Here is a 24,468-nt window from a genome sequence, read left to right as displayed (position 1 = left end):
ATAAGTCCATATTTTATTATTAATTACAATCTAACTAATTATATATATATATATATTGTTAGGCACTAACCCATGAAACTAATGACCCTCGTTCTACGTTTGGATAATGTATTATTTCTTTTCAAATCAGCATTTGCGTTTACATCATCGAAATCTCCATTTTTGTTTCCATTATCAAAATCCCCACTTGCAAGACCATTTTCAATTAATGTTTCCATGTCATGATCTGCACAAATTGGTACTTCATCATTAAAGATGAAATAATCATTTTCAATAATTTTCTTACAAAGGAAACATTTCAAACAATCAATGTGAAATCTTTCCATGTTATCATTCTCCAAACATTCCCCTTCTATAAATCTTGAACAAACTTGACATATACTATGATTCTCCTCATGATAATGTTGTTGACAATAAGGTTTATCGTTAAGAATATAACATGGAACCTTTTTGTTGAATTTTACTGAACAATTAGTACATCTAAAACAATCACGATGCCATTGTCCCGACAATTCATTCTCTTTCTTTGAAAAAACACCTTTATCTAAGATATCTTTACCACAGAGTCTACAAGGACCTTCACCAGGTGGGTATATAATTTCAGGTTTTTGTGTTAATATAATTTCTTTATCTTTAAGTGAATCTTGCTGAGAGAACCTTTCTTCTTTTGGAGCAAATTTATAAAATGTTGGTGTACCATCAATAACTGCAGGAACTTTGGAGTTTAATTCACTATTCAATGAATCACCATCACTATCCTTCGAAGGTAGAGATGAATCTTGTTTTCTCAATGGGAACCCCGATAAATATGCACTTGATTTTTTCAAACGAGGATCTTCCATTATCATCGATGTAGTCTTTGAAGATAATGAAACATCTGAATTGGAATTACTTTCATTATGGCTAGACAGTAAAGTCTGTGATATTTGTTCGTTTCTAGAGAATGAAACGTCATCCAATTCAGCAATCAATTGTTCGACTTGTAGGTTTTTGGATATTATTGTATCTGATGCATGTCCATCTTGTTGTTCAACTTCTTGTTGTAAATGTAATTGAATAGGAGTAACTTCTGGAGAATGTTCATCTGAGACTTGTTTGGTTAATAAATGATCAGGTTCAAAACTTACGCTATCCGTATTGGATGACTGTATAATATTACTTGGTTCATCCATCATTTGAGATGGATCTTTAAACTCCAAATTCAGTCCTTGAACTGTAGATGGAAGTCTTTTAAAATGTGATGAAGTCGATGAGTGTGAAGAAGATCCAACAGAAGGAAAATTCTTACGAGAATCCTGAGAAACATGGTTACTAATGTCAAAATCATGATTACTATTTGCTCGCGACTGAGATATCATCGAATGCGAATCGTTCTGAGTTAACATCATAAACGACCTATCGATTGGGTTCATTTCCTCCTCAACAGTCTTACCATTTACGGACTTTTGTTCAAAATTGAAGGACCCTTGTGACTGTTGGTGTTGTGAAGATGACGAAGCTGAAGCTGAAGGCATAGAAGTCGCCGTCATGACTGGTGCTATATATGGATCTCCGTGCAACGGCGAAGGTATTATATCTACATGCTTATTCTGAGGTGGCGATATTCTATTCCTATCATTAATGGGTCTATATTCATCTTGATTATTAGGTTGATGATGCGATTTCTCATATAATGTTGTTGCGGCAGGCGTAGACATTGAAATTCCATCCATAGGAATACCCTTAGTAGGCGTATTCTTTCCAGAAGTCAAATTATCAACTTGCTGACCATCATGCTGATGCGAAGGAATCTGCAGTGAAGCAGTAGTACTTGCATTACTATTATTTGCATTGGCAGAACTGGTGGTATTTGTATCAAACCCAGCTCTTTCAAAGACGGTCCTATACCGGACGTTCGGGTTCAACTTAGGAAACGGCGAGCTATATAGACCTGAGTACATTGTGCTAGCGATCGAATGAGGCGTATATTCTTGGTGGTTCCTCTGAACTATGTAAAACTAGAAAGGAAATATATCTAGTGAGTGTAACTGTTCCAACGTTGGGTCTTGCTAGATATTTATATGTATGCATATTATATAATAAGAATAATATTTTACTATGGGAAATAAACCGCGTCGTCGCGTTCTCTCCATATTTTTATTGTTGTCGGTTTCAGGGTTTGCCAAGGAAACATTCCGTAATAAAGTGGGATGGATGGGTGCTTTATAATAGTGATATTTGAGTATGATAAAGATATTTATATGAAGAGAGATGAATGAGTAATTCGATAGGGATAGGGATGGGGGTTGATATGATTATTTTATTTCAGTGTGTATATAAGTTCTATGGTTGTTGTGTACATTTATCGAACGCTTCAGAAATCATAGATGAACACGCAACGCCATGCAGGGCCGGACAATATCACACATGATAGAGTCTTCCAGCTCTATTAAGATTGATCCATCGTTGGTGTTCAGAAAGATATTTCTTTGGGTTTCTACTTTGTTGGGTTTCATTGCAGAGTGGATGAGCGAATCTTGAAGGATATTTGTTTGTGGGAGTTTCCTCTTTCTCTTTTGCTGGGTGATCAGGGTTGAAGAAGGTAAGATGCACTTCTGAGGGTAACGAACTGGACTAATACTAGGTCTTCGGCTCAGCCAATAATTGTGATATTATGTATGCAGAAGTAAGTAGTTCACACTGTCTCTACAATACTCTATCGACGCAAGATCAGTATACACTCTCTACTAAATAAAACTAGTGCAATCTAATTGACTAGAGATATATATAAAAGGTACGTCACACATTATAATATATAGATATGTACATATCAATATATAGAAGTTATAGAATATTTCCAACATTGAATACCTTAATTGTAACAGTAGTAGATACACTCACCCACTCTCTCTCTATACGTCCGAACCCTAATTCCTCCAAACCCTAAGTTATAAAAAGATATTTTGTTGGTACAAACGGAGATGCTAAAAACCGGGGAAAGAAATTAACAGGAAACTATATTAACCACATCAATGGAGATTTCGTCGGTTAACCATTAAAACAATACGTACTTGTAGTTATCCTACGGAAGAGTACGGTTATAAAACTATAATAACTATATTGCTAGATTCACAGTTATGAATAATAATGAGAGGCATTCAGCTACTCAAGCCCTTATACAAAAGTACTATGATTATATGTTGGGGCTCCCTAACCCAATAACCAATAGCGATAATAAAGACAAAGAAATAGATCAACCAGAAGATAGTAATGATAACTCCTTGTTGAGACGTAGATTTATTACTAATTTAATACGACATACTCGTTCTAGGCATTCAACTGCATTGGATGAAACTGATGCAGAGACAGATACTGAAAGAGGAACGTTAACGAAGTATAATGGTGGTAATCGTAGGAATCATATAGTAAAATTTAATGGTACGAATATTAAAGATGGGCCAGTTGATGATAATGAGGAGTTATATGATGATAATGATGATTATGATGACGACGAGGAAGCTAACTTGACTATATTAGAAAAAATGAAAAATGTTTTATATGCAATATTTGTTGGAGACTATGAGAAGGATTTATTGATTGAACGTGTTGGTTTACAAAAGAAACATGCAATGACTTTCAAGGATTGGAGGAATGCAGCTTTAGAATTAGATACATTGACAAATAAAACAGATTGGAAAAGAAAGAGAGAATCTACTTTATATGATTATCAACTGATTGAAGATGTAACTCGAAAACTAAAAGAATCAAGACTGAACAAAGACTATGCTCAACTAATATATATCATTAGAACAAATTGGGTAAGGAATTTAGGAAATATGGGTAATGTTAATCTATATAGACATTCTTATGTCGGTACAAAATATTTGATTGATGATTATATTGAAGAATCGAAATTATCCTTAAATGCTTTGGTGACAGAGTCCGATTTAGATGATAGGTATATGATGGGTATCTTACAACAAACAAGAAGAAACATTGGTAGAACTGCATTGGTGTTAAGTGGTGGTGGTACATTTGGTATGTTTCATATTGGTCTCTTAGCAACATTATTTGAATTGGATTTATTACCTCGTGTCATCAGTGGTAGTTCTGCAGGTGCGATAGTGGCTAGTATATTGACTGTACATCACAAGGAAGAAATCCCTGCATTATTGGATCATATATTGGATATGGACTTTAATATCTTCAAAGATGATGATGAAAAATCAGAAAGTGAAAATTTCTTAATTAAATTCCAAAGATTCTTTAAAAATGGAACGTGGTTTGATAATAAACATTTAATTAATACAATGATTCAATTTCTAGGTGATTTAACATTTAGAGAAGCATATAATAGAACAGGAAAAATATTAAACATTACCGTCTCTCCTGATACTTTGTTTGAACAACCCAGATTACTGAATAATTTAACTGCTCCTAATGTCTTAATCTGGTCTGCTGTATGTGCATCTTGCTCACTACCAGGTATTTTCCCTTCGAGTCCTCTGTATGAAAAGGACCCAAAGACAGGGAAACAAAAACAATGGTCAGGTTCAAGTTCTGTTAAGTTTGTGGATGGTTCAGTAGATAACGATTTACCGATTTCAAGATTATCTGAAATGTTTAATGTTGATCATATCATTGCATGTCAGGTCAATATTCATGTTTTCCCATTTTTGAAACTTTCATTGTCATGTGTTGGAGGTGAAATTGAAGACGAATTTAGTGCTAGATTGAAAAGAAATTTAACCAAGATGTATAACTTTATGGCAGATGAAATGATTCATTTGTTCGAAATCGGTTGCGAAATGGGAATCGCTAAGAATACATTAACAAGATTAAGATCCGTATTATCACAACAATATTCCGGAGATATTACTATCTTGCCCGATATGAACGCATTACTAAGATTCAAACAATTATTATCTAACCCAACTAAAGAATTCTTATTAAGAGAAATTACAAATGGGGCTAGGGCCACATGGAGGAAAATCTCTATCATTCAAAATCATTGTGGACAAGAATTTGCATTGGAAAAGGCAATATCACATTTAAGAGGTAGGATTATTGTCTCCTCATCGATTAGAAATCCTTTACAATTTAATGATAGTCCAATAGGATTAATAAAAGCTGCACAAAAATATCGCACCAAGGAGAAAAAACAAAAAATATTAGATTTTCCTATTGGAAATAACGACGAAATTGTTGACAATGAAGATACTCCCATCGAGAAAATGGCCAACGAATTTTCGACAGGAGATAATAGCAAAGAATCATCGAAATCTATTACGACGGATAGTGAAGAAAAGAATTCAACACCGATAGGTGGAATAGTTCCAGATCTAGATGACAATTTGGTCGATTCAGAATCTACAAACTCCTTGTTAGTATTAAAGGACAATGAAAAGAAAGAAGAAGATAACATCAATTTAAAGGATGAATACATAGGAAATAGGAATAATGGTCATTTCCGTCGTAAATCCGATACAGGATCAAGACCTAGAAATGGTAAATCTTTATCATTTTCAATTGCATCTCCATCTTCACGTAGTCTAAGGACACCAACTAGAAGAACAAACTCTAGTTATAAAGATCATATTCATAAAGCAAGCACTGGCCACATGTTTCCACCATTATTAAAATATTCAGATAATTCTGAGTTTGAGAGGATAAATAACAATTTGATAAATGTACCAGATGACAGACCATTGACTTTGACTCCAACAGAAACGACACCCGCTATCGAGGAATTATTAAATGAGTCTGATACTACACCAACGATAAGCCCCAATATGTTTGTTAATAAAGTAAAAGATACATTTTATATTGATTCTGATACTGAGGATAGGGAAGATTTGGGAAACTATAGTTTCACCTCGGATAATAAATCTTCATATGGTTATGATGGTAACAAATTTAAATCTCTAAGAAGACATAGCGTAGACGATAAAATTAAAGATTTGAAGATTAGTCCAGGAAAACCTTCGACTATGCTTAGACAATCCTCTTTAAATGTTGGCAGAAGTAGTACTGAATCTCCTAAAGCAATAACCACCCAACCTCGATCATGTAGCGTGAGAAACATCGACATCGATGATGGAATTTCACCATTTTCAAATGAATCATGCGATAAAGAGGGTCATCTTTACTGATTCTATTGCATTTGTTTATTCTTAATTATTAATATTTATATATTGGTAGCGTCTATATATACTTAAAATTATTTTTCTATTTCATCGATAAAAAAGGACGTACAATTTTAATAAAACCAAACTACGTTCTTGTAATTCCGGTCACTGTCCATCCATATGTTTATATTGGATTTAAAGTCAGCGACAGCTTGCTAAGTCCCTTAGCTCCCAATAAGCCACACAATTCTCGTCCTCGAAATTTGTCGCGATGAAACAAAATTTAAGGACGCCAAGGCAATGAAAATTCTGTTATGGTTATATCACACATACATGTAGGATCTTATAGAGGATACTGGCAAATGCTGTAAGGAGATAACAACACATTATTCCAAAGTACTAATAACTGAATTAAAGAATTACCTACTGATTTTTAAATAGTTATCAAAAATTTTGGGGTAGATCAATATAGCTATACATAAGATTCAAGAACTTTCAGAGGTGAAAAGATGAGTGAATTCGGAGGTATTCAAGCAGGGGCTAACACAAACTCCAATAGTACAAACAATGCAAATAATGGTGACAACGATAATTATTTTGGTGATTTGAATGACGAACTATCGTTTGGTGGACCAGATGATGACCCTGAGGATAACAATTTTCTGGATATGTACAATTTAACCCCTAGACAACGAGTAGTATACAAGGCAAAGAAACTAATATATCAAGCAAAAAATAGATTTGATTCTTTAAAGGTATGGCAAAGGGGGTTAGTATATCTGGCAGCGATATGTTTTTTGATTGCTGGGGGTTTGTTCCTAGTGTACCGTCATAAGATCATGGACAAGATTGTCGATACATCAAATGATTTAGAAGCTAAAAAATCTACCCAATTCTTACTTTTGTTATTTATATTCATTGTGGCATTCCCACCATTAATAGGGTACTCATTCCTATCGACGAGTACAGGTCTAATTTACGGTGTTTCATTCCATGGCTGGATTATTTTGGCATTGGGTTCTGTTTGTGGTTCAGTGGCATCATTTACTGTATTCAAGAATTTATTACATTCAAGAGCTGAAAAATTGATACATGCTAACAGAAGATTCGAAGCATTTGCATCTATTCTGCAAGAAAATAATAGTTATCTTATTTTGGCTCTGTTTAGATTATGTCCATTCCCATATTCGTTAACTAATGGTGCAGTTGCTGGTGTCTATGGTATCTCGGTACGTAATTTTGCAATTGCAAATGTTATCACAACACCAAAGTTGCTTGTATATTTGTTTATTGGATCAAGAATTAAAAATCTTGCTGAGACTGAGTCACCTGGATCTAAACTCTTTGACATCATCAGTATATTTGTTGCTGTTTGTATTTTAATGATGACGGCTTGGATTCTTTATTATAAGACTAACCAGAAATATAAGCAACTACAACGTGAAGATAACCAAGCACCAATAGATTCATTGGGAGAAGCAGATTTTGAAATATAAAAAATAACCAAAGCAAGATGTAAAAATGTACTTAAATATAACTATATGTAGTTCTTATATGTTTTGATAAGAATATCTTTTTGTAAAATGACAATTATTATTTTAATTTCATCTAGTAAATGTTTAAAGTTTGTGAAGTTATTCATCTTAGATGTTGAAACTTCTTCTTATGTAATAAATATGGTAAGTCCGAAAAATTACGGCTTGGAAATTTTATATTAAGTTCGAGATAAAATATTTAATGATGGCGATGACTTAAAGAGTGGAATACTTAAAAAGAATTCCTGATCATACCAGAGACACAGGTGGAATATAGTAAGAAAATAATTACATTTGAGCAATGATGCCTAGAATTATTGTCCAAAAACCCTTCCTGTTAGGAAGGACATTAATTAATGGTACGAACTTAGTGAGTAAGTCACCCAATACATTTATTAAGTTTAATCCACATATAAAAAGACAATATTCAAATTACCAATATCAAAGATTTAACAATCAAAATGGAAGATCATTTTCACAATTATTATTTGATCCCGTAGGTAGAAAATATTTAGCAATAATATTTGGTGGTGGTTCATTATTCTATTTTACTCACCGAGAAGAAGCCCCAATGAGTGGCCGTAAAAGATTCATCTGGATTCCACGATGGTTAGAATTAAAGATAGGTAACCATACCTACAAAACAATTATCCGAGAGACCGGGAATGCAATATTGCCGGAAGATCATCCAATGACCAAGAAAGTCGAGCGTATATTTACGAAAATTGTGGAAGCTGCATACAAGGACCCTGAAGTGGATAAAAGTTTGTTAGATGGTATTCAATGGAGAATACATGTTGTTAACGACCCAACTCAACCACCGAATGCATTTGTTCTGCCGGGAGGGAAAGTGTTTGTCTTTGGTAGCATTTTGGGGATTTGTAAGAACGAGGATGGTCTAGCAACAGTGTTGTCCCATGAGTTTGCACATCAATTGGCAAGACATACCTCCGAAAATTTATCAAAGGCACCGATATATGCTTTTATAAGTCTTTTAATATATTCTGTGATTGGAGTTAATGGATTAGATAACTTGTTGACTGATGGTTTATTAAGGATGCCAGCTTCTAGACAAATGGAAACAGAAGCTGATTATATTGGCTTAATGATTATGGCAAGAGCTTGCTTTAATCCTTCCGAAGCTATTAATTTATGGAAGAGAATGAGTGAATTTGAACAAAAATCACATATGAATGGAAGGACTTTAGAATTCTTGAGCACTCATCCTGCTAGTGAAAGGAGAATCCATAATATGGAGAATTGGATGGCCCAAGCGAATGGTATCCGTGAAGAATCTGATTGTGGCTCCGTGAATAATTATTATAGAGGATTTCAAGATTCCTTATTTGGGTCATCCCTTCCATCAATCCCAATTCCATCGTCCCCTTTTCCTGGATTTTAAATAATCTCTATTACTTAAATAAAATTAACATTATGTAAATAATATACCAATAGGTGTTTTCGATTCTAAAGTCACATTAAAATGGTCTTCTTTTTTTGAATCCAGAAAATCCGGTCTTTGAATATTTAATTTGAGATACATCAGTTATTTCTGGGGTTTGTTGAACCTTTTTTTGTTTAGAAGAGAGCCCATCTCTTTCCAATTTATCCAAAACAAATTTTCTTCTCAGGATACAATTATCCAACTTCTCTCGGACTACCTTACGTGCCTCTTCTACATCTACTTCATTATTGTTCGATATACCTTTCGTTCCAAGAAGTCCAATTGAGTAATCATTTGTCTCTTCTTGCTTTTTAATGTCATAAAGTAGTAACCCTGATTCCATCAACCAAAACGGATCCACTGCGGTAACACACACAAGATATTCTGTAGATGTCATTAATAATTCATTATAAATAATGTACGAAGGTAGATCACCCATCCCAAACAATGCACTGGTAGGATGTAGTTTGGTGTGCATTCCTGTTCTTAAATGCACATATCTTTTAAGTCCAGATAGTTTAGCAGCTTGATGGCTGAAACCAGTGCAAATACATTCTCGAATAATATCCCAGTTAGAACCTGCTGATTTAAGGGTAAAATTTTGTTTTTCCATTACTCTTAACAGTTGTTTCCTAATATCTTCTGCTTTCTCGAGAGATTTTCCCTGTATGAAATGATTCGAACACCACTGGGTTGAAAAATTATTGCTTTTCCACTGAAGGTAAACGTTCAACAACGTTAAATGATCCGACTGAGGGATGAAAAATCTACTTCTTGCTTTATCTGACTCCTTTTCCCGTTCTTTTGGTCGTTTAAATATTTGTGGTATCGACAACATTGCAACTATTATCAAGATCTCAGTACTGCACCCAAATGTAATAGAATTTAAGAGAATTTTTGAAAGGGACGGTTGCAATGGTAACTTAGACATATCTGTTCCAAGTTTTGTTAATTCACCAAAGTTATCAATCGCACCTACAGACCATAATTCATAAAATGAATTCAGTAGAGTTTGTATTGGAGGTGTGTCTATAAACGGAAACTTCATTACATTTTCAACACCTAATGATTTTAATAATAATACAGTGTTGGACAAATCTGTCCTTTGAATCTCAGGGATGGTAGAAGAATACATATCGGTTTCTGATGCCTCTTCGGTGTATAACCTATATGCAACACCGGGTGCCGTACGTCCAGCTCTACCAGATCTTTGATTAGCGTTAGCCAAAGAAATGGGGGTAATGGCCAAACTATCCAAGCCGATTCTAGGATTATAAACTTTAAGTTTCGAATATCCACAGTCTATTACATATCTAATACCATCAATAGTCAACGATGTTTCAGCGATATTGGTAGCAACTACAATTTTTCTTTTGGTTTTATCCAGTTTGTGGAAAATACGACTTTGCAATTCTGGTGCCAAAGCAGAATATATTGGAAATATTTCAATATTATTGACGTCATGGAACGTTGATGCTTCCCCTTTTTTCCTATATACCTCTAACAGCTTTTCCTCTATAGATTCAGTTGTTGCCTCTACATCTTCTTGACCGGTCATAAATATCAATATGTCACCACTCTCGATAGAAGTTGTCAAGTGAATATTCACGGCTTTTTTCATGGCTTCTTCAACATAGTCAGCAACTGGATATTTTGAATAATTTATTTCGACAGGGAAGGTTCTCCCTGGGATGGTAAATTGAGGGGCATTGCCAAAGAACTTCGAAAACTTGGCAGCGTTCAGTGTTGCAGAGGTAATAATCAACCTTAAATCTTTTCGCCTTTGCAGTAATGTTCGTAGGATACCCAACATAACATCCGTGTTTAAGGTACGTTCATGAGCTTCATCGATAATAATACAACTATATTTGTCCAGATCATTATCCAGTAAAACTTCTCTGAGCAGTATACCGTCGGTCATAAATTTAATTCTAGTTTGCGGAGAAGAATAGTCCTCAAATCTTATTGAATAACCAACCTCCTCCTTTATCTTCACACCCATCTCTTGAGCGACTCTTTTAGCGACGGACATGGCAGCAACCCTACGAGGTTGAGTTACGCCTATAAGTTTTCCATTAGTGGTGAAACCATCTTCATAAAGATATTGGGGTAATTGCGTGGTTTTACCTGAACCAGTTTCACCTACAATGATAGACACTTGATTTTCTCTAACCATAGTTAGAAGTTCTGTTCTACTTCTAAAGCAGGGCAACGATTGACGAGTTGCCTTAATGTCTTCTTTATACGAGAGATTAGACGATGCATGCTTTAAATTTTTCATATTGTTTCTATTTTTATCATGTTGAATAGGTTTATTTCGTAACCCTAGAGCTTCACCAATTTTAGTCCCTTCTACGGAAGTTTTATCCCTAGCATTTCGTGTTTGTTCTTTTTGAGCACGCTTTAAGTTTACCAAGGAACTACCCTTTCTTGCCTTAATAGAAAATTCACTCTCTGGATTTCTGAATGGATTTATAATATCATCATTTGTGGTAGATTTTACAATGGAACCAATTATTTCTTCTTTAGTTATTCCGTACTTCTCAGCATAATCAATTAAAAATGTCGGTAACCACTTCTTTCTTTGCTCCGTGGGTAAAACGTTCAATCGAATTTCAGAATGTAGTGCATCTTGATATATGGATGATTCAATTTGAAACTTTCTTGATGGTGTGTGAGAGATCGTATTAAGCCTGGAATTTAATTCATTTTGTTCTTCTAATTCCTCCGATACAGGATTCCCATAATCATCGTCAAAATTATACCAATCTTTATCAATTTCAGTAGTTGTCTCCAACGGTTTAGTGGCCACATCAGTATCCCGTTGTTTCTGCATCGCCACGAGTTTCCTACTTTCTTCAACATCATTTTTTGTTGTTTTATTTTCTTTAGAATATATTTTCAACCTAGTAGCATCCACTTTCTTAATCTTCTTGAACATGATCTGACGAGAATTCTCGTTATGCTTTAATAGCTTACGTTTAACAAATGGATTAACTTTTGATGACAACATGTTTAGGTGGTCATTATTATCGTCAACTTCGTCAGAATCGTCATCATCGACTACAGATATCTTAAATTTCCTTTTCTTCCCTTGCCCCAGTAACTTAATAGGCCGTTCCTGGGAACCTTTTGAGTCTTGAACTTGTTCCACATTATTACCAGACACTTTAATTGCATCAAAGACCTTAGCTAGGACTTCATTAGGGTCTGTAAACTTCCCTAATGCACTACACGCCTTGATGAAACCTGGTTTATCCTGTCCATGTTGTTCTCTCAATCTTCGTATAACATTTAGAAAGTTCTTACTGATATTAGTTTTTGTATTCCGTTGCAATAAATCAATAATCTCCTGATCATTCATCATCAACTGCACCATTACAGGATGATCACCAGTAATCATTGAAGGGAATCTGAATAGTCTATGTAAAGTACTGGACCTTGACTTTTAACCTGTTGAGGATTTGAAGTATCTGTTACCCGCAGATCATCAATTTTTTTTTTGCTTTGCTTTCCAAGGCGAAAGGACGAGAAAGCAAAAGGATTTGAACTATTATTACTATTCCCTTTAAGAACAAAACATTATCATGGGAGGTCCATTTGGTGGAGGTCGATCTAACCCAGACAATTAGACATTGAGATATTTTGATCGCTGATTAGTGCAGATTACATTTTTATATTGTTTGAAGTTTTATTCTATCCCATAAAATTATACCAAGAAAAACAAACAAACTGTTAAAAAATGTTAGCATTCAGAAGGGGAATACATGCATGCTCAACGAAGGGCAAAGAAGTGGCCAGTAAAGTAGCAACTAATGCATTCAAGGAGTTAAAGGGTTCGCAAACTATTTATAATCCTAGAACGTCTGCTGCGAACTACAAAGGTTACTTAAAGAACAAAACTCCGGCGGGCATGTACTACAATCCAGCACCATCGGCTGCTACAGGCTCTATTAACAGTGAAACGATACCATTATCATTTTTATCCAAGGATGACCCTCGTCGGTCGTTTATTAAACAGTTAAGGGCCCAAGATGCAACAGAGAGTAGATATGGTCCACCAGTGTTGGTCAGCAAGAGTACTGTTGAGGGAAAAAAATACCATTTACAACCTGAACAAATTAACGAAATCATCAAACTAAGAAGTTCTGACCCTGTAACGAATACAAGGAAGAAACTAGCTAAACAATTTGGAGTCTCACCATTGTTCATATCGATGGTATGTAGTGCACCAAAATCAAGAATAACAGAGATGAATGAAAGACTGAATACTATCAAATCCAAATGGCACAAACAACGTGAAGTTGCAAGAGAAGATAGAAAAAAACGTAATCAATTATGGTACAGTGCGTAAGACTAGTCTGAACATGCCTTACTCAAAACATCTCTGAAATATTCACATCAACAAAGCCAACTCATAGGTTAATGCACTGGTATTCAAAAGAAGAACATATATATACATATATATCTATACGGATTTAGATATAATATTCGTACATACATAGCAAAACCATGTAAATAAAAATGCAAACTGCGATCAGTGCCAAAGAAAAAGACAGTATAATTAGCAGTTCGTTTCACAATCTTACTAATCAAAGGGCCCATTATCCGTCTATTCGAGGGTAATCCTATGACACCCTTATAGTCCTACTCCTCTGTTGTCATCATCACCTCTTTTTTCTTTATTTAGTTTCATCATCTGCATACATTTACGGGTGTCAGTCCAGTATTGGGGCCTTGGAAAAGGTGCGAAGAGTGAAAAATTTTGTTTTCAATTAATTGAGATGGATTTGTCAGTAGTGATGGTTTTACATATAAAGAGAGGGAGGAAAAAGAGTAGACAGTATTTGGTACTATTAACAATATTATTGAGTGAAATTTAAGTATAAATAAATATATCCGTAAAGATTATTACAAGAAGAAATGGCATACTATAGCGATCAAGACGATTATAATGATGATATCCCTGATTTTCAGGATGAAGCTGAATTCGATGACTATTTAAATGATGAAGAATATGACTTAATAAATGATACGTTCCCTAATTTAAAGAAGAGAATGACTGAAGATAATTATATTGGGTGGAAAAATCTAGATGTAAAATTGGCATTGTTCGATAACGATTTCGATTCTGAAGCAGCTTTTTCCTCCTTAAGAAAACAATTCAAAAAGAAAAAGAAACAAGTTGAACCATCTGCACCAACAACTAATTCTGTTTCCACAAAGAATATAACTGAAAATCTGAATGAATTGAATATAAAGGCCAATGCTGATGATTGGTTAGATGAAGAAGAAGATGAGGAAGAAGAAGAAGAAGAAGCACGTAGAAAGGCTAAGAAAGAGAAAGAAGAAGCCGCGGTGAAACATTACAAGAAGGTTACTGTACCAAAAAAACCAAGAAATCCTATTGATATTCCAAAATATCTGGAGATTTGCAAGCCACATTTAAGTTTCGTTGTACTTGGTCATGTCGATGCAGGTAAATCTACATTGATGGGCCGTCTTTTATATGATATCGGTGCTGTTGAAACTGGGAAGATTAGAAAATTGAAGAAAGAGAGTGAAAGTATAGGTAAGGGTTCCTTCCATTTAGCTTGGGTTATGGATCAAACAGCCGAGGAAAGAGAGCGTGGTGTTACTGTGTCGATATGTACTAGTGATTTTGAAACTGAAAAATCCAACTTTACTATTGTCGATGCACCAGGTCATAGAGATTTTGTTCCAAATGCAATTGCAGGTGTCTCTCAGGCTGATGTTGCTGTCCTATCTATTGATTGTGGTACAGATGCCTTTGAAAGTGGGTTTGATCTAGACGGTCAAACTAAAGAACATACTATTCTGGCGAAAAGTATGGATGTAAACTTCATTATTGTAGCGATGAATAAAATGGATTCTGTTAATTGGTCCCATGAGAGATTCAACGACATTAAACAAAAGCTAGGTTCTTTTTTCAAAGATTTAGGATTTCGTGAAGATCAAATCAAATGGGTACCGTTAAGTGGTTTCTCAGGTGCTGGTGTATACAAGAGTCCATATCCAAGTGAACAAGATTGGTACCAAGGTCCAAATCTGGTAAGTACCTTAGAAGAGGTCGCCCATCATGTAGGTACTGAAGCTCATAAGGACGTTATTGATCATCCATTCTTGTTCTCTATATTAGAATTAATCAATTCTAAGAAGTCTGACGAAGCTGTTGTATCTGGTAGAGTCGAATCTGGTTCCATTCAGCCAGGTGAAGCGATTACAATCTACCCATCCGAACAGAGTGTACTAGTAGATAAGATACTGACTGGAAGAGAAAAAGTGCAGACACATATTGCTACTAAGGGTGATTTTGTGACTTTGAAATTACGTCAAGCATTCCCTGAAGATATTAGAAGTGGTGATTTAGGTGCTTCTGTTGATTATGAAATTAGTGCATCTGAAAACTTCAAGCTACAAATGCTAACATTTAAGATGAATAGACCACTATTACCAGGCACTCCAATAATGTTATTCAGAGGTGTTGTTGAGCAACCAGCTAGAATAAATAAACTTGTGGCAATTATCGATAAGAAAGATCCAAGTGTTATAATTAAAAATAAGGTTAGACATTTGGCCTCCAATCAAGCAGCCATTGTTGAAATTGAATTAACAGAAAGGAAGAGACAAATCCCAATGTTAAGATTCGATGAAAATAAACATTTGGGTAGAGTTGTACTAAGAAAAGATGGCAGAACAATTGCCACTGGTAAGGTGTTGGATCTATGATTATGTACTGGGTATAGCGAAACAAAACACACACACCAAAATAAAAAAAGCAAATCTAAAACAAAACAAGAAATAATAACAGTAACAATCTGCATGCATTTATGATGTTTACAAAAACTCTCGCTTTTGTGAATAATATGTAATATATAGAAATTATACATATAGTGTCTAATTAATAAAATCTATCAATAGAATTAGAATACCTATCAAAATTGCAAGATATTTTGTCATATTAGCTGTCCTACTTGCTGATTTCTTAGCTTTCTTTAATTGGGTGTTACCTTTCTTGATATTAATGTCGATTTCATCTTGATTATCAAGCATTGTGTTAATATCTTGAGACTGACTTTGTAGATGAGTAGAAAGTTCATTTTGTATGCTGACAATATCTAAAATTGTTTTATTTATCTTTTCAACTGCCTTTAACTGTTCGTTCTTCTCACTCAGTAATTCCTCATGTTCTGTTTCTAGTAGCTGTATCTGTTCCTGCGATAATTTAGACATTGTTTCTTCATATTGTTTCACTTCTTGTTGTACATTTTCGACTGCAGAGTGAGAAACAGTAATACTTAATGGTTCCTCCACAGTTACATCCGACGGTGCTTGATTTTCTGACCCTACCGTCGGTGTAGTCAATTGTTCGTGAGACATCATTGGGGAATCATTTAGGCCAAGATTATCATTAAGATCAAACATTTCAAATTTCCGTTGTTGAGTTAACCTTCTCTGTTGCATTGATGCAAACTCTGAAGATATAGCTGTAATGAATATGTTCAACGATTGAAGGACACCTGTTCTAAATCTGTCATTAGATTTATGAAACTCTATTAGTATATTATGATCGCCATTTTTCCCTTTGAACATGTTCATTACGTTGCTATTAGGATTTATTATAGTTTTCTCAATCAATGCCTGTCGTTCGGTTTCATATTTTTCCAGGCTTTTAAACTTCTGAATATATTTTTGAAATTGTAATCTAAATTCTGTATCAAAGTCATCCTTCTGTTCTTCTGTCATATTAAGATCATCTTCATTGTAGTAATCTGTCTTTATGCTAATTAGTATTTTGCGTAACTCACGCATAAAATTCAATAATTCATAACATTCTTTAACAAAAGAGTCCTTTAGTTCATACTTCTTCACATTTATGTCAATACTCGTCTGAATCGTTCTCCTTTGAGATTTACCGTTCTTAAGATTGTCCTCATCGAAGATGGTTAATATCTCTTTAAAAGTTGGAGTTAGATCAGTCATCTCTGATAAATTATAGCAGTCAAAAGTTGTATATATAGATAAAACCCAAGTATGCTATCGAAAGTGATTTCGTTTATAATAATTAAAATACACAAAATTCTATACCTAGACCATCAAAATATTATCTACGTTGAACTTCTTTACGATTGTGTGTAGAACTGTCCATGGGGATGGGTTATGGTTCTTAAAATAGTCGAATTCAAGTAAACTGAAAGAAATTTCGAAAAATTAATGGAAATATCACGTGCATTGAAATTACAAATGGCTGAGACGCGAAAAACAATTTATTGTTATTATTTTAATATAAAGGTAGTTAATAAGACACGTAAAGACTTGAAACCGAATTATGAATAAAATCTATTTTGTATCACTGATATTACGAGAAATATAACAATATAAGTTATACCACAATGTCTGACCAAGGAACTACTAATAAAGAAGAACTACAATATTTGAATTTGTGCCAAAGAATCATCGATGAAGGTGAATTTAGACCAGATAGAACAGGTACAGGGACTTACAGTTTGTTTGCCCCACCTCAATTACGTTTCGATCTAAAAGATGGAACTTTCCCATTATTGACCACCAAAAAGGTATTCACTAAGGGTATCATTTTAGAATTACTATGGTTCATAGCTGGCTGTACTGACGGTAAGAAATTGAGTGAACAAGGTGTTAAGATCTGGGAAGGTAATGGTTCAAGAGAATATCTAGACAACCTAGGTTTAACTGAAAGAAGAGAGGGTGATCTGGGTCCTGTTTATGGTTTCCAATGGAGACATTTTGGTGCTAAGTATAAGACCTGTGACGATGACTACACTAATCAAGGTGTTGATCAACTACAAGAGGTTATTCGTAAAATTAAAGAAAATCCATATGATAGAAGGATTATCCTTAGTGCATGGAACCCACCTGACTTCCCATTGATGGCTTTGCCACCTTGTCATGTTTTTTCCCAATTCTACGTTAATTTCCCTAAGGACGGTGGTAAACCTCGTCTATCGTGTTGTCTGTATCAAAGATCCTGTGATATGGGTCTCGGTGTGCCGTTCAATATCGCTTCTTATGCATTACTAACTATTATGATAGCTCACGTATGTGATATGGAACCAGGCGAATTCATTCATACTTTAGGTGATGCCCATGTCTATAAAGATCATGTTGATGCTTTGAAAGAACAAATATCTAGAGTTCCAAGAAGTTTCCCAAAATTGAACATTAAGAGAAAAGTAGCAAACATAGATGATTTTAAATTAGAAGATTTCGAGATTACTGACTATAATCCACATGCTAGGATCACTATGAAAATGAGTGTTTAATATTTTCATCCCAATAAAAAATATATATACTAATAATAATCCTATATATATTGATAATAACCATACATACATGGATATATAACCTTAAAATAATTCTTTAAATTAATTAGGTTCAATAGTGTTAGTTTCATAATTTATAGCACATTGATTACCTGTGTTTTCATTGGCAGCGTTGATTATAGTATGTAAATGTGCTTCGAGTTGAGTGATTTTACTAACATCCTCAATATCTTGTTCGATGGAATTTCTTATTTTAGATATTTCTTCTTCATTCGAAGTGAATTCACCGTAAGTATTTGTCAAATATTCTTCCGTAACGATATATTTATCTTTAACAATATGCACACTTGGTAAAGCTATATCGGAAATGAAAAGTTCTTGACTGAAAAAGCCTTCTAAAACTTGATAGACTGTACCTTCGGATAATTGTTTAGCGTCATCATGCTCCATAATATATTTGTCATTGAGAATACATCTTCTCCAAAGTGTTGCAATCAAAAACTTTTTGACTTCATATTCTATCGATTTGGTGTTAAATGCTATCAACTTCAGTGCACAGAAGAAACTCTCTGCATCATCCAAAAGACTGTATTGTTCAATTACACGATTGAGAGGAATAGTAATTCCTTTTTGCAATTTTTGATTAGTTTCCTCATATATCTTTTTAAAGAAAGTTTCTTCGTACCTCGAGTTTAGTTCAATAGTGTTTTCCTTTAATTTACTTTTAAAATCAATCTCTCCGTCTATTAAATCCAAACGGGATTGAATTTCGTCTAAAGTAACAACATCGATATTATTTTCATCAACCAAACCACTTAATTTGGCAATATTTAAGTAAATTTGGTTTTTGGTAATAGGCTTCCCTAGTAAATTTAATTTTACAAGATCCATCGATGCTTTGGAGAAATTGTCGTCCATAATATCTTGAATCCAGGATATATTTCTGTATTGGTCAATATTTTCTTCAAAGAATCTTACCAATTGATGATGCTGTTCGGGGAATTGATAAAATAATTTCGATAGTTTATTATTAGCAATGTAATACGAGAATAAGGTCGAAGCAAAATCATAATCGAATTTCTCGAAGAACTGTGCGTAAAGACTATCTTGACCATCCAAAGTTTCTAAAGTCTGCACCAAAGCTTCAAAATCCTGATAAAAATCGGTGATCCTTATCGATTGTTCTTTGTAGTTCAATTCACATAGAACATCATTCCAGGCTGTATGGTTATCATCATAAAGTTTTGCTACTAGATCAAATTTTGTTTGATCGACTTCCTTGTCCACTTGGGTATTCCATACTTTAATCTGATTGAAAAAATAATATAAAATCTTCAATAGCGTTAAAAATTGTTCTTTCTTAACTGTATCAGTAGGAGCTTCAGCTTTAATGCTGAACTTATAATTGAAAAATAGTTTGTTTAAGACATTCAAAATATCGTAATTAATATACCATGGTAACTTATCAACACTGACCTCTAATGGATCCAGGTTGAACATGTCATATCTAACTGTACGTTCACCATCTTCCAAGATAGCCTCATAAAAACATGATATCAAAAGGTTTATCAATTTGGATTTGAATTCATTAGATTCGGTTCCAAAATCTACGGACTTCAAAAACTCGATGAAGAGCGATGGGAATTGATCTAGTTGTTTAATCACCAAATCTTCAAGTTTAATATTGTTTTTAGATAGAATAAATGACCATACAGTGTTTAGTCTAGAACTTACATTGTCTTTTTTGTCCAAACATTGAAGGAATCTTAAAGCACAATTAATAGTTTCGAAATTTTCCACTAAATGAAGTTTTAAATTAGGAGAAATATTATTATTGAAATTTAATTCAATGAAGCGTAAGAAATTTTTATAGTAATTAATTCTGGAATTTAAATGTTGTTCTAAATTTGAGGAAACGTTGGGAATGAATTTACTGGTAGAACTAAATATTCCATCATTACACAAAAGTAAATCATGTTCAATGACTTCTCTATCGATGGATAATCCAGATGGTAAATTAAATTCTATTGGATTGTTTAATGATGCATTAGAAAAATATGTAGCTTGTTCGACATGTGATTTAACAAATCTTGTTTCCTCTAAATCTTCTGTGAAACTTGGTTCAACGGATCGTTTTAGCTCTATCCTCATGATTCCACCAACTTCTTTGCTTATTATATAAAGGGAACTCGCACTATAACCAAATCCAATTACATTTATATCTTCATTAAAACTTATAATATCTTCCCATTTTCTCTTTAATATGAAACTAGAATCAAGTTTGGAACTAATTTGTGTAATGACAAGGCAATTTTGAAATAAAACAAAAACTGATGCAATGGAGCTATTGTTTTGTTCCAATGAGCTTGGAATAAGTAACTTTGGCGCATTTTGTTCAGAAGGTGTAGGTAAATTCATTGTGTTTAATCTATAAGTTGAGAAAATCGAGTAAGCGCCAAATTGTTCATCAAGAATAATAGTGGAAATAATATAAAACATATTGTTATTATCTGTAATTGTAGATAAAAATAATTGAACATTCATGCTATCGGATAATAATGGATGCGAATCAATTAATTTCAAACTACCGTATGCAAAGGGGTATAAATCTTGTAACGATTCTAAAATTTTGTTAAAGACGTTTACATTTATTCTCCTAAACGTCTTAGATGAAACACCTAATTGCCAAATTTGGAAATCACCACTTTTAGTAGTAATATATAAAAGTCTTTCTCCTTTCCCTGTGACATGTCCTTGTTTCAAAGAAACAATAGAATATGAAGTATTTGTTGTATTTTCTTGTTGAGACTTTTTAAAGAATTGGGAAAGTAAACCTCTATGTGCTTTAATCAATGTTTGTTTCAATGCTATTCTTGGTTTACCAATATTATCTCTTATGGTAATAAAATGTACTGCACCTAATGATGTAGCTACAACTATACCTGCAGGTTCTAGATTTAAAACTTTAGTGATACGTTCATCCTGAGACAAATTTAAATCGAGATTATGAGACATTGCCTTAGAAAGTTGGGGGTATAAATTATTTATAGATTCAATATCTTCATAATAAGTTACTTTCCCAGTTTGTTTGTCAAAAATTATAACACCACAATTATCAGGTCCATTATTAATTTCCAATCTTTGGTTATCGTTATCAGAGTTTCCTGTGGTAGGTTCGTATGCAGCCAGAGGTGTTGTCAAAAGACATGCTGGTGGTTCAGACAAAGAGTATTCTGCTTCATCGTGTAATGGAATTCTAATAGATGGAGTGTCTCTTTGAGGCGAATCATAATTCCAAATAAAAATATTGTCTGTATCAGATATCAATGCCTTCTGCATAGAGGTTTCAAGAAAACCTGTTGTTTGTTGATGGTCTTGAGTTTCTCTCTTAGTGGAGGAAGGTAATTCCGTAGTGAGTCTACTGACGGTGTAAACTTCATTTTCTGTTAAAATTTTGTTGGTGTCGTTATATGTAGTGGCAGTTGAGTTCTCGAAAGAAGTAGCTTTCTCTGTGGAGAATTCTAATTCATTATTATTAGAATCAGAGATGTCCGTTGTCAAGGACTCACTTAATTCCTTTCTCAATTGGAAAATTGGTCTGGATGAAGTTTGTGTACTCATAATTTCTTATTCTTGTGGAATCGGTGGAATACGTATGTATATGTATCTCAATGTTTCTCCCCCGAAATAGCACAAAGTTTGTGTATGTATAATGCCAACAAAAGTAAAATAAAAATGGGTGAGGTAGAAGTGTATTCACACAATTGAGTCAATAAAAATTCTGTGTTCTCTTTTAAATAATGAATTGTAATATCTATAATCGTCTATTGATCAGTTTCTATTATAATTGAAATTTCAATATTTTGGCCCTTTGCCGTCTGGAATATGTCGACCAAAAATCAATTTTTTTTTCTTCGAACCGTCGATCACTAAATACGAGCGGGCGGGAATATATTACATATATTATATACAAGAATAATGATGATGATTGTGATGAATGGTTTCCAATTATTTATTAAAATATATAAATTGTATGTGTATGCTGTTGCAGTTGAATCAGTGATCCATGTTCTTAATCTTTTGTCTGTTATCTACCAATCTCAACATATTTCTTAATAACATTGCGATTGTGACTTTCCCAGTCATTGGAACATATAAGGACGCCTTAGTCTTCACATCTTCTGCGAAATTCTTAAAGGATGAGAAATTGATACAGATAGCACCTTCTCTAATATATTCAGTAGGGAATTTATAACTTTCGGAAGGCACACCTGTGATGATAATATCTGCGTCTTTACAAACGTTTTTCAATAAATCATCTGAATAATCTCCCAGATCTTCCACTTGATGTTTTATCAATTTTAAGCTTTCACCTCTTGTAAATTTCTGTATATTATTCACATCGACAGAGTATACTATAGCACCGTCATTAGCTAATAGAGCCGCAAGGGGTCTTCCAACAATTTCAGATCTATTAATGACCACACATTTCTTCCCATACATTTGATTCCCATCTGGTAATAACGGATTATATATTTTTAAATATTCCAAAATCTTCACTATCGCCAGTGGTGTACAAGGTAAAATTGATTTCAACGTTTTGTTTTCATCCAAATATCTAATGTTATGATATAAGTTTTGATAGTACACGTGGTTCAACCCTTCTACGTCTTTTTCTTTATTAACAATCTGTTGTAAATATTGATCCTGAGCATTACCGAACACTGGGAAATAGATCATAATCCCATCGACATTGTCATCACCATTAGCTTCGATAATATTTTCTTCTAGTAAGTCTTTATCTTCGAATTTTCTCAATTCATATCTAATCCCCAATGATTCAGAGGTCTTTTGGGTCCATCTAGCATACATTTCAGCAGCAGGATCATCATTGGCCAGAAACCCGACCAATAGAGGACCGTCCGGGTTAGTACTCTTTAAGGATTCAACTTTAGAGCGAATCTCTTCGTCGTAAATCTTTGAAATGGTAGAGGCTAGGATGGTGCGACCTGGTTTTTGAATTGAAGCAGACATAGTTGGATAGTTATGCAGATAAAATAAGGATGACGTAGTTATTAGTATTGTAAATATAACTTATCTCAAACTACTGCGAACTGCCTCTCACAGAAATAAGTCTGGTTAAACGTTTATGGTGTGCTTATATAACAGCAGCTTTTCAGAAAACAGAAAAGGATTTGGGGGTAGAGAAGAGTGATCGATGACTTCTTGTGACGAAATGGCAAATTTGCAGCGTGCGAGTAGTTGGATTGAACAGAGTCAGCAACATTCTCTCTATATTAATATTAATAGTTGTTGCTGTAGTAGTAGTCGTTCTGCGGACAAACTGTGCAAATGTTTGTTCAACTTTTCAGCCCGTCGCGGGAACAGAGTCAGAACAAACGTGGGAAGTGAAGGGTCAGCTCGGTTACCAGACGGGAAAGTATGTGACACAATCTGGGATATATAGGGTGGTTACATGGTTATGAAGTGGTCACTCCTTGTTCAATGCATCGTGGAAATGCTTTGGAGAGGGTGGTTACTAGCAACTCCGTTGTTTGTTTGTTTGTTTGTTTGTTTGTTATATAATTTGTTGTCACAGAGACAATTTTATAAAGATTAAGATTCCCATATCGTACAAATAGTTCTATTACACTACATGCAACTACAGTAACAATGACACAGTCTCACAATAGAACAGGTTGTCCCAATTTCTTGTGAAGTATAGATTATATATATAATTTCATAGTGGTGCTATTGTAGTTCCTACGATCTGCGATGGCCGCCCCGTTACAGAAACTCAATTTTTTTATTTTTCAGTTGAAAGTTTTTCGCAACAGATAGCTGAATCAGTAACAAGCAACTCATCGCTGCTTTCAAGTAAAGGACAAAGAATGACTAATAACTAAAAGATACCTCGTATCTTGATATTAAAAAGAAAGATATATTCCATGAGAAAAGTGCAACATATGACAATATTACTAGTATAGTTCACTTTTTTCCTTTTTTACCTTTCAATATTTCACATTTGTGTTTCTTTTACATATCCAGTAAAACTGTCG

General features: G+C 34.0%; 11 protein-coding genes across 11 annotated transcripts; 6 read left to right on the top strand and 5 right to left on the bottom strand.

Moving 5' to 3' along the window:
* Positions 1-65: 65 nt before the first annotated feature.
* On the bottom strand, positions 66-1,940 carry PXL1 (Pxl1p; the record flags this gene model as incomplete). Its single annotated transcript, XM_041551954.1, has 1 exon — positions 66-1,940. The coding sequence occupies one exon, from the start codon at positions 1,938-1,940 to the stop codon at positions 66-68; it is 1,875 nt and encodes a 624-aa protein (XP_041407888.1).
* A 1,176-nt stretch (positions 1,941-3,116) lies between these two features.
* On the top strand, positions 3,117-6,131 carry TGL4 (triacylglycerol lipase; the record flags this gene model as incomplete). Its single annotated transcript, XM_041551953.1, has 1 exon — positions 3,117-6,131. The coding sequence occupies one exon, from the start codon at positions 3,117-3,119 to the stop codon at positions 6,129-6,131; it is 3,015 nt and encodes a 1,004-aa protein (XP_041407887.1).
* A 485-nt stretch (positions 6,132-6,616) lies between these two features.
* Positions 6,617-7,603, top strand: TVP38 (Tvp38p; the record flags this gene model as incomplete). The annotated part of the gene is made up of 1 exon (XM_041551952.1): positions 6,617-7,603. The coding sequence occupies one exon, from the start codon at positions 6,617-6,619 to the stop codon at positions 7,601-7,603; it is 987 nt and encodes a 328-aa protein (XP_041407886.1).
* Positions 7,604-7,946: 343 nt separating this feature from the next.
* On the top strand, positions 7,947-9,044 carry OMA1 (metalloendopeptidase; the record flags this gene model as incomplete). The annotated part of the gene is made up of 1 exon (XM_041551951.1): positions 7,947-9,044. The coding sequence occupies one exon, from the start codon at positions 7,947-7,949 to the stop codon at positions 9,042-9,044; it is 1,098 nt and encodes a 365-aa protein (XP_041407885.1).
* Positions 9,045-9,120: 76 nt separating this feature from the next.
* PRP16 (DEAH-box RNA helicase PRP16) lies at positions 9,121-12,489 on the bottom strand (the record flags this gene model as incomplete). Its single annotated transcript, XM_041551950.1, has 1 exon — positions 9,121-12,489. The coding sequence occupies one exon, from the start codon at positions 12,487-12,489 to the stop codon at positions 9,121-9,123; it is 3,369 nt and encodes a 1,122-aa protein (XP_041407884.1).
* A 339-nt stretch (positions 12,490-12,828) lies between these two features.
* MRPL20 (mitochondrial 54S ribosomal protein mL58) lies at positions 12,829-13,440 on the top strand (the record flags this gene model as incomplete). The annotated part of the gene is made up of 1 exon (XM_041551949.1): positions 12,829-13,440. One exon carries the CDS (start codon positions 12,829-12,831, stop codon positions 13,438-13,440), a length of 612 nt encoding a protein of 203 aa, XP_041407883.1.
* Positions 13,441-14,009: 569 nt separating this feature from the next.
* On the top strand, positions 14,010-15,836 carry HBS1 (ribosome dissociation factor GTPase HBS1; the record flags this gene model as incomplete). Its single annotated transcript, XM_041551948.1, has 1 exon — positions 14,010-15,836. The coding sequence occupies one exon, from the start codon at positions 14,010-14,012 to the stop codon at positions 15,834-15,836; it is 1,827 nt and encodes a 608-aa protein (XP_041407882.1).
* A 168-nt stretch (positions 15,837-16,004) lies between these two features.
* Positions 16,005-17,090, bottom strand: UFE1 (Ufe1p; the record flags this gene model as incomplete). Its single annotated transcript, XM_041551947.1, has 1 exon — positions 16,005-17,090. One exon carries the CDS (start codon positions 17,088-17,090, stop codon positions 16,005-16,007), a length of 1,086 nt encoding a protein of 361 aa, XP_041407881.1.
* A 410-nt stretch (positions 17,091-17,500) lies between these two features.
* Positions 17,501-18,409, top strand: CDC21 (thymidylate synthase; the record flags this gene model as incomplete). Its single annotated transcript, XM_041551946.1, has 1 exon — positions 17,501-18,409. One exon carries the CDS (start codon positions 17,501-17,503, stop codon positions 18,407-18,409), a length of 909 nt encoding a protein of 302 aa, XP_041407880.1.
* Positions 18,410-18,511: 102 nt separating this feature from the next.
* Positions 18,512-22,030, bottom strand: NUP133 (Nup133p; the record flags this gene model as incomplete). Its single annotated transcript, XM_041551945.1, has 1 exon — positions 18,512-22,030. The coding sequence occupies one exon, from the start codon at positions 22,028-22,030 to the stop codon at positions 18,512-18,514; it is 3,519 nt and encodes a 1,172-aa protein (XP_041407879.1).
* A 435-nt stretch (positions 22,031-22,465) lies between these two features.
* On the bottom strand, positions 22,466-23,443 carry MTD1 (methylenetetrahydrofolate dehydrogenase (NAD(+)); the record flags this gene model as incomplete). The annotated part of the gene is made up of 1 exon (XM_041551944.1): positions 22,466-23,443. The coding sequence occupies one exon, from the start codon at positions 23,441-23,443 to the stop codon at positions 22,466-22,468; it is 978 nt and encodes a 325-aa protein (XP_041407878.1).
* Between the last annotated feature and the right edge of the window lie 1,025 nt (positions 23,444-24,468).

The sequence above is a fragment of the Maudiozyma barnettii genome, assembly GCF_903064755.1.
Source record: "Maudiozyma barnettii strain CLIB 1767 genome assembly, contig: KABA2_08, whole genome shotgun sequence".
Taxonomy (NCBI): Eukaryota; Fungi; Ascomycota; class Saccharomycetes; order Saccharomycetales; family Saccharomycetaceae; genus Maudiozyma; species Maudiozyma barnettii.
Note: the sequence above shows the minus strand (reverse complement) of the source record. Positions and strands in the feature narration are given on the sequence as shown.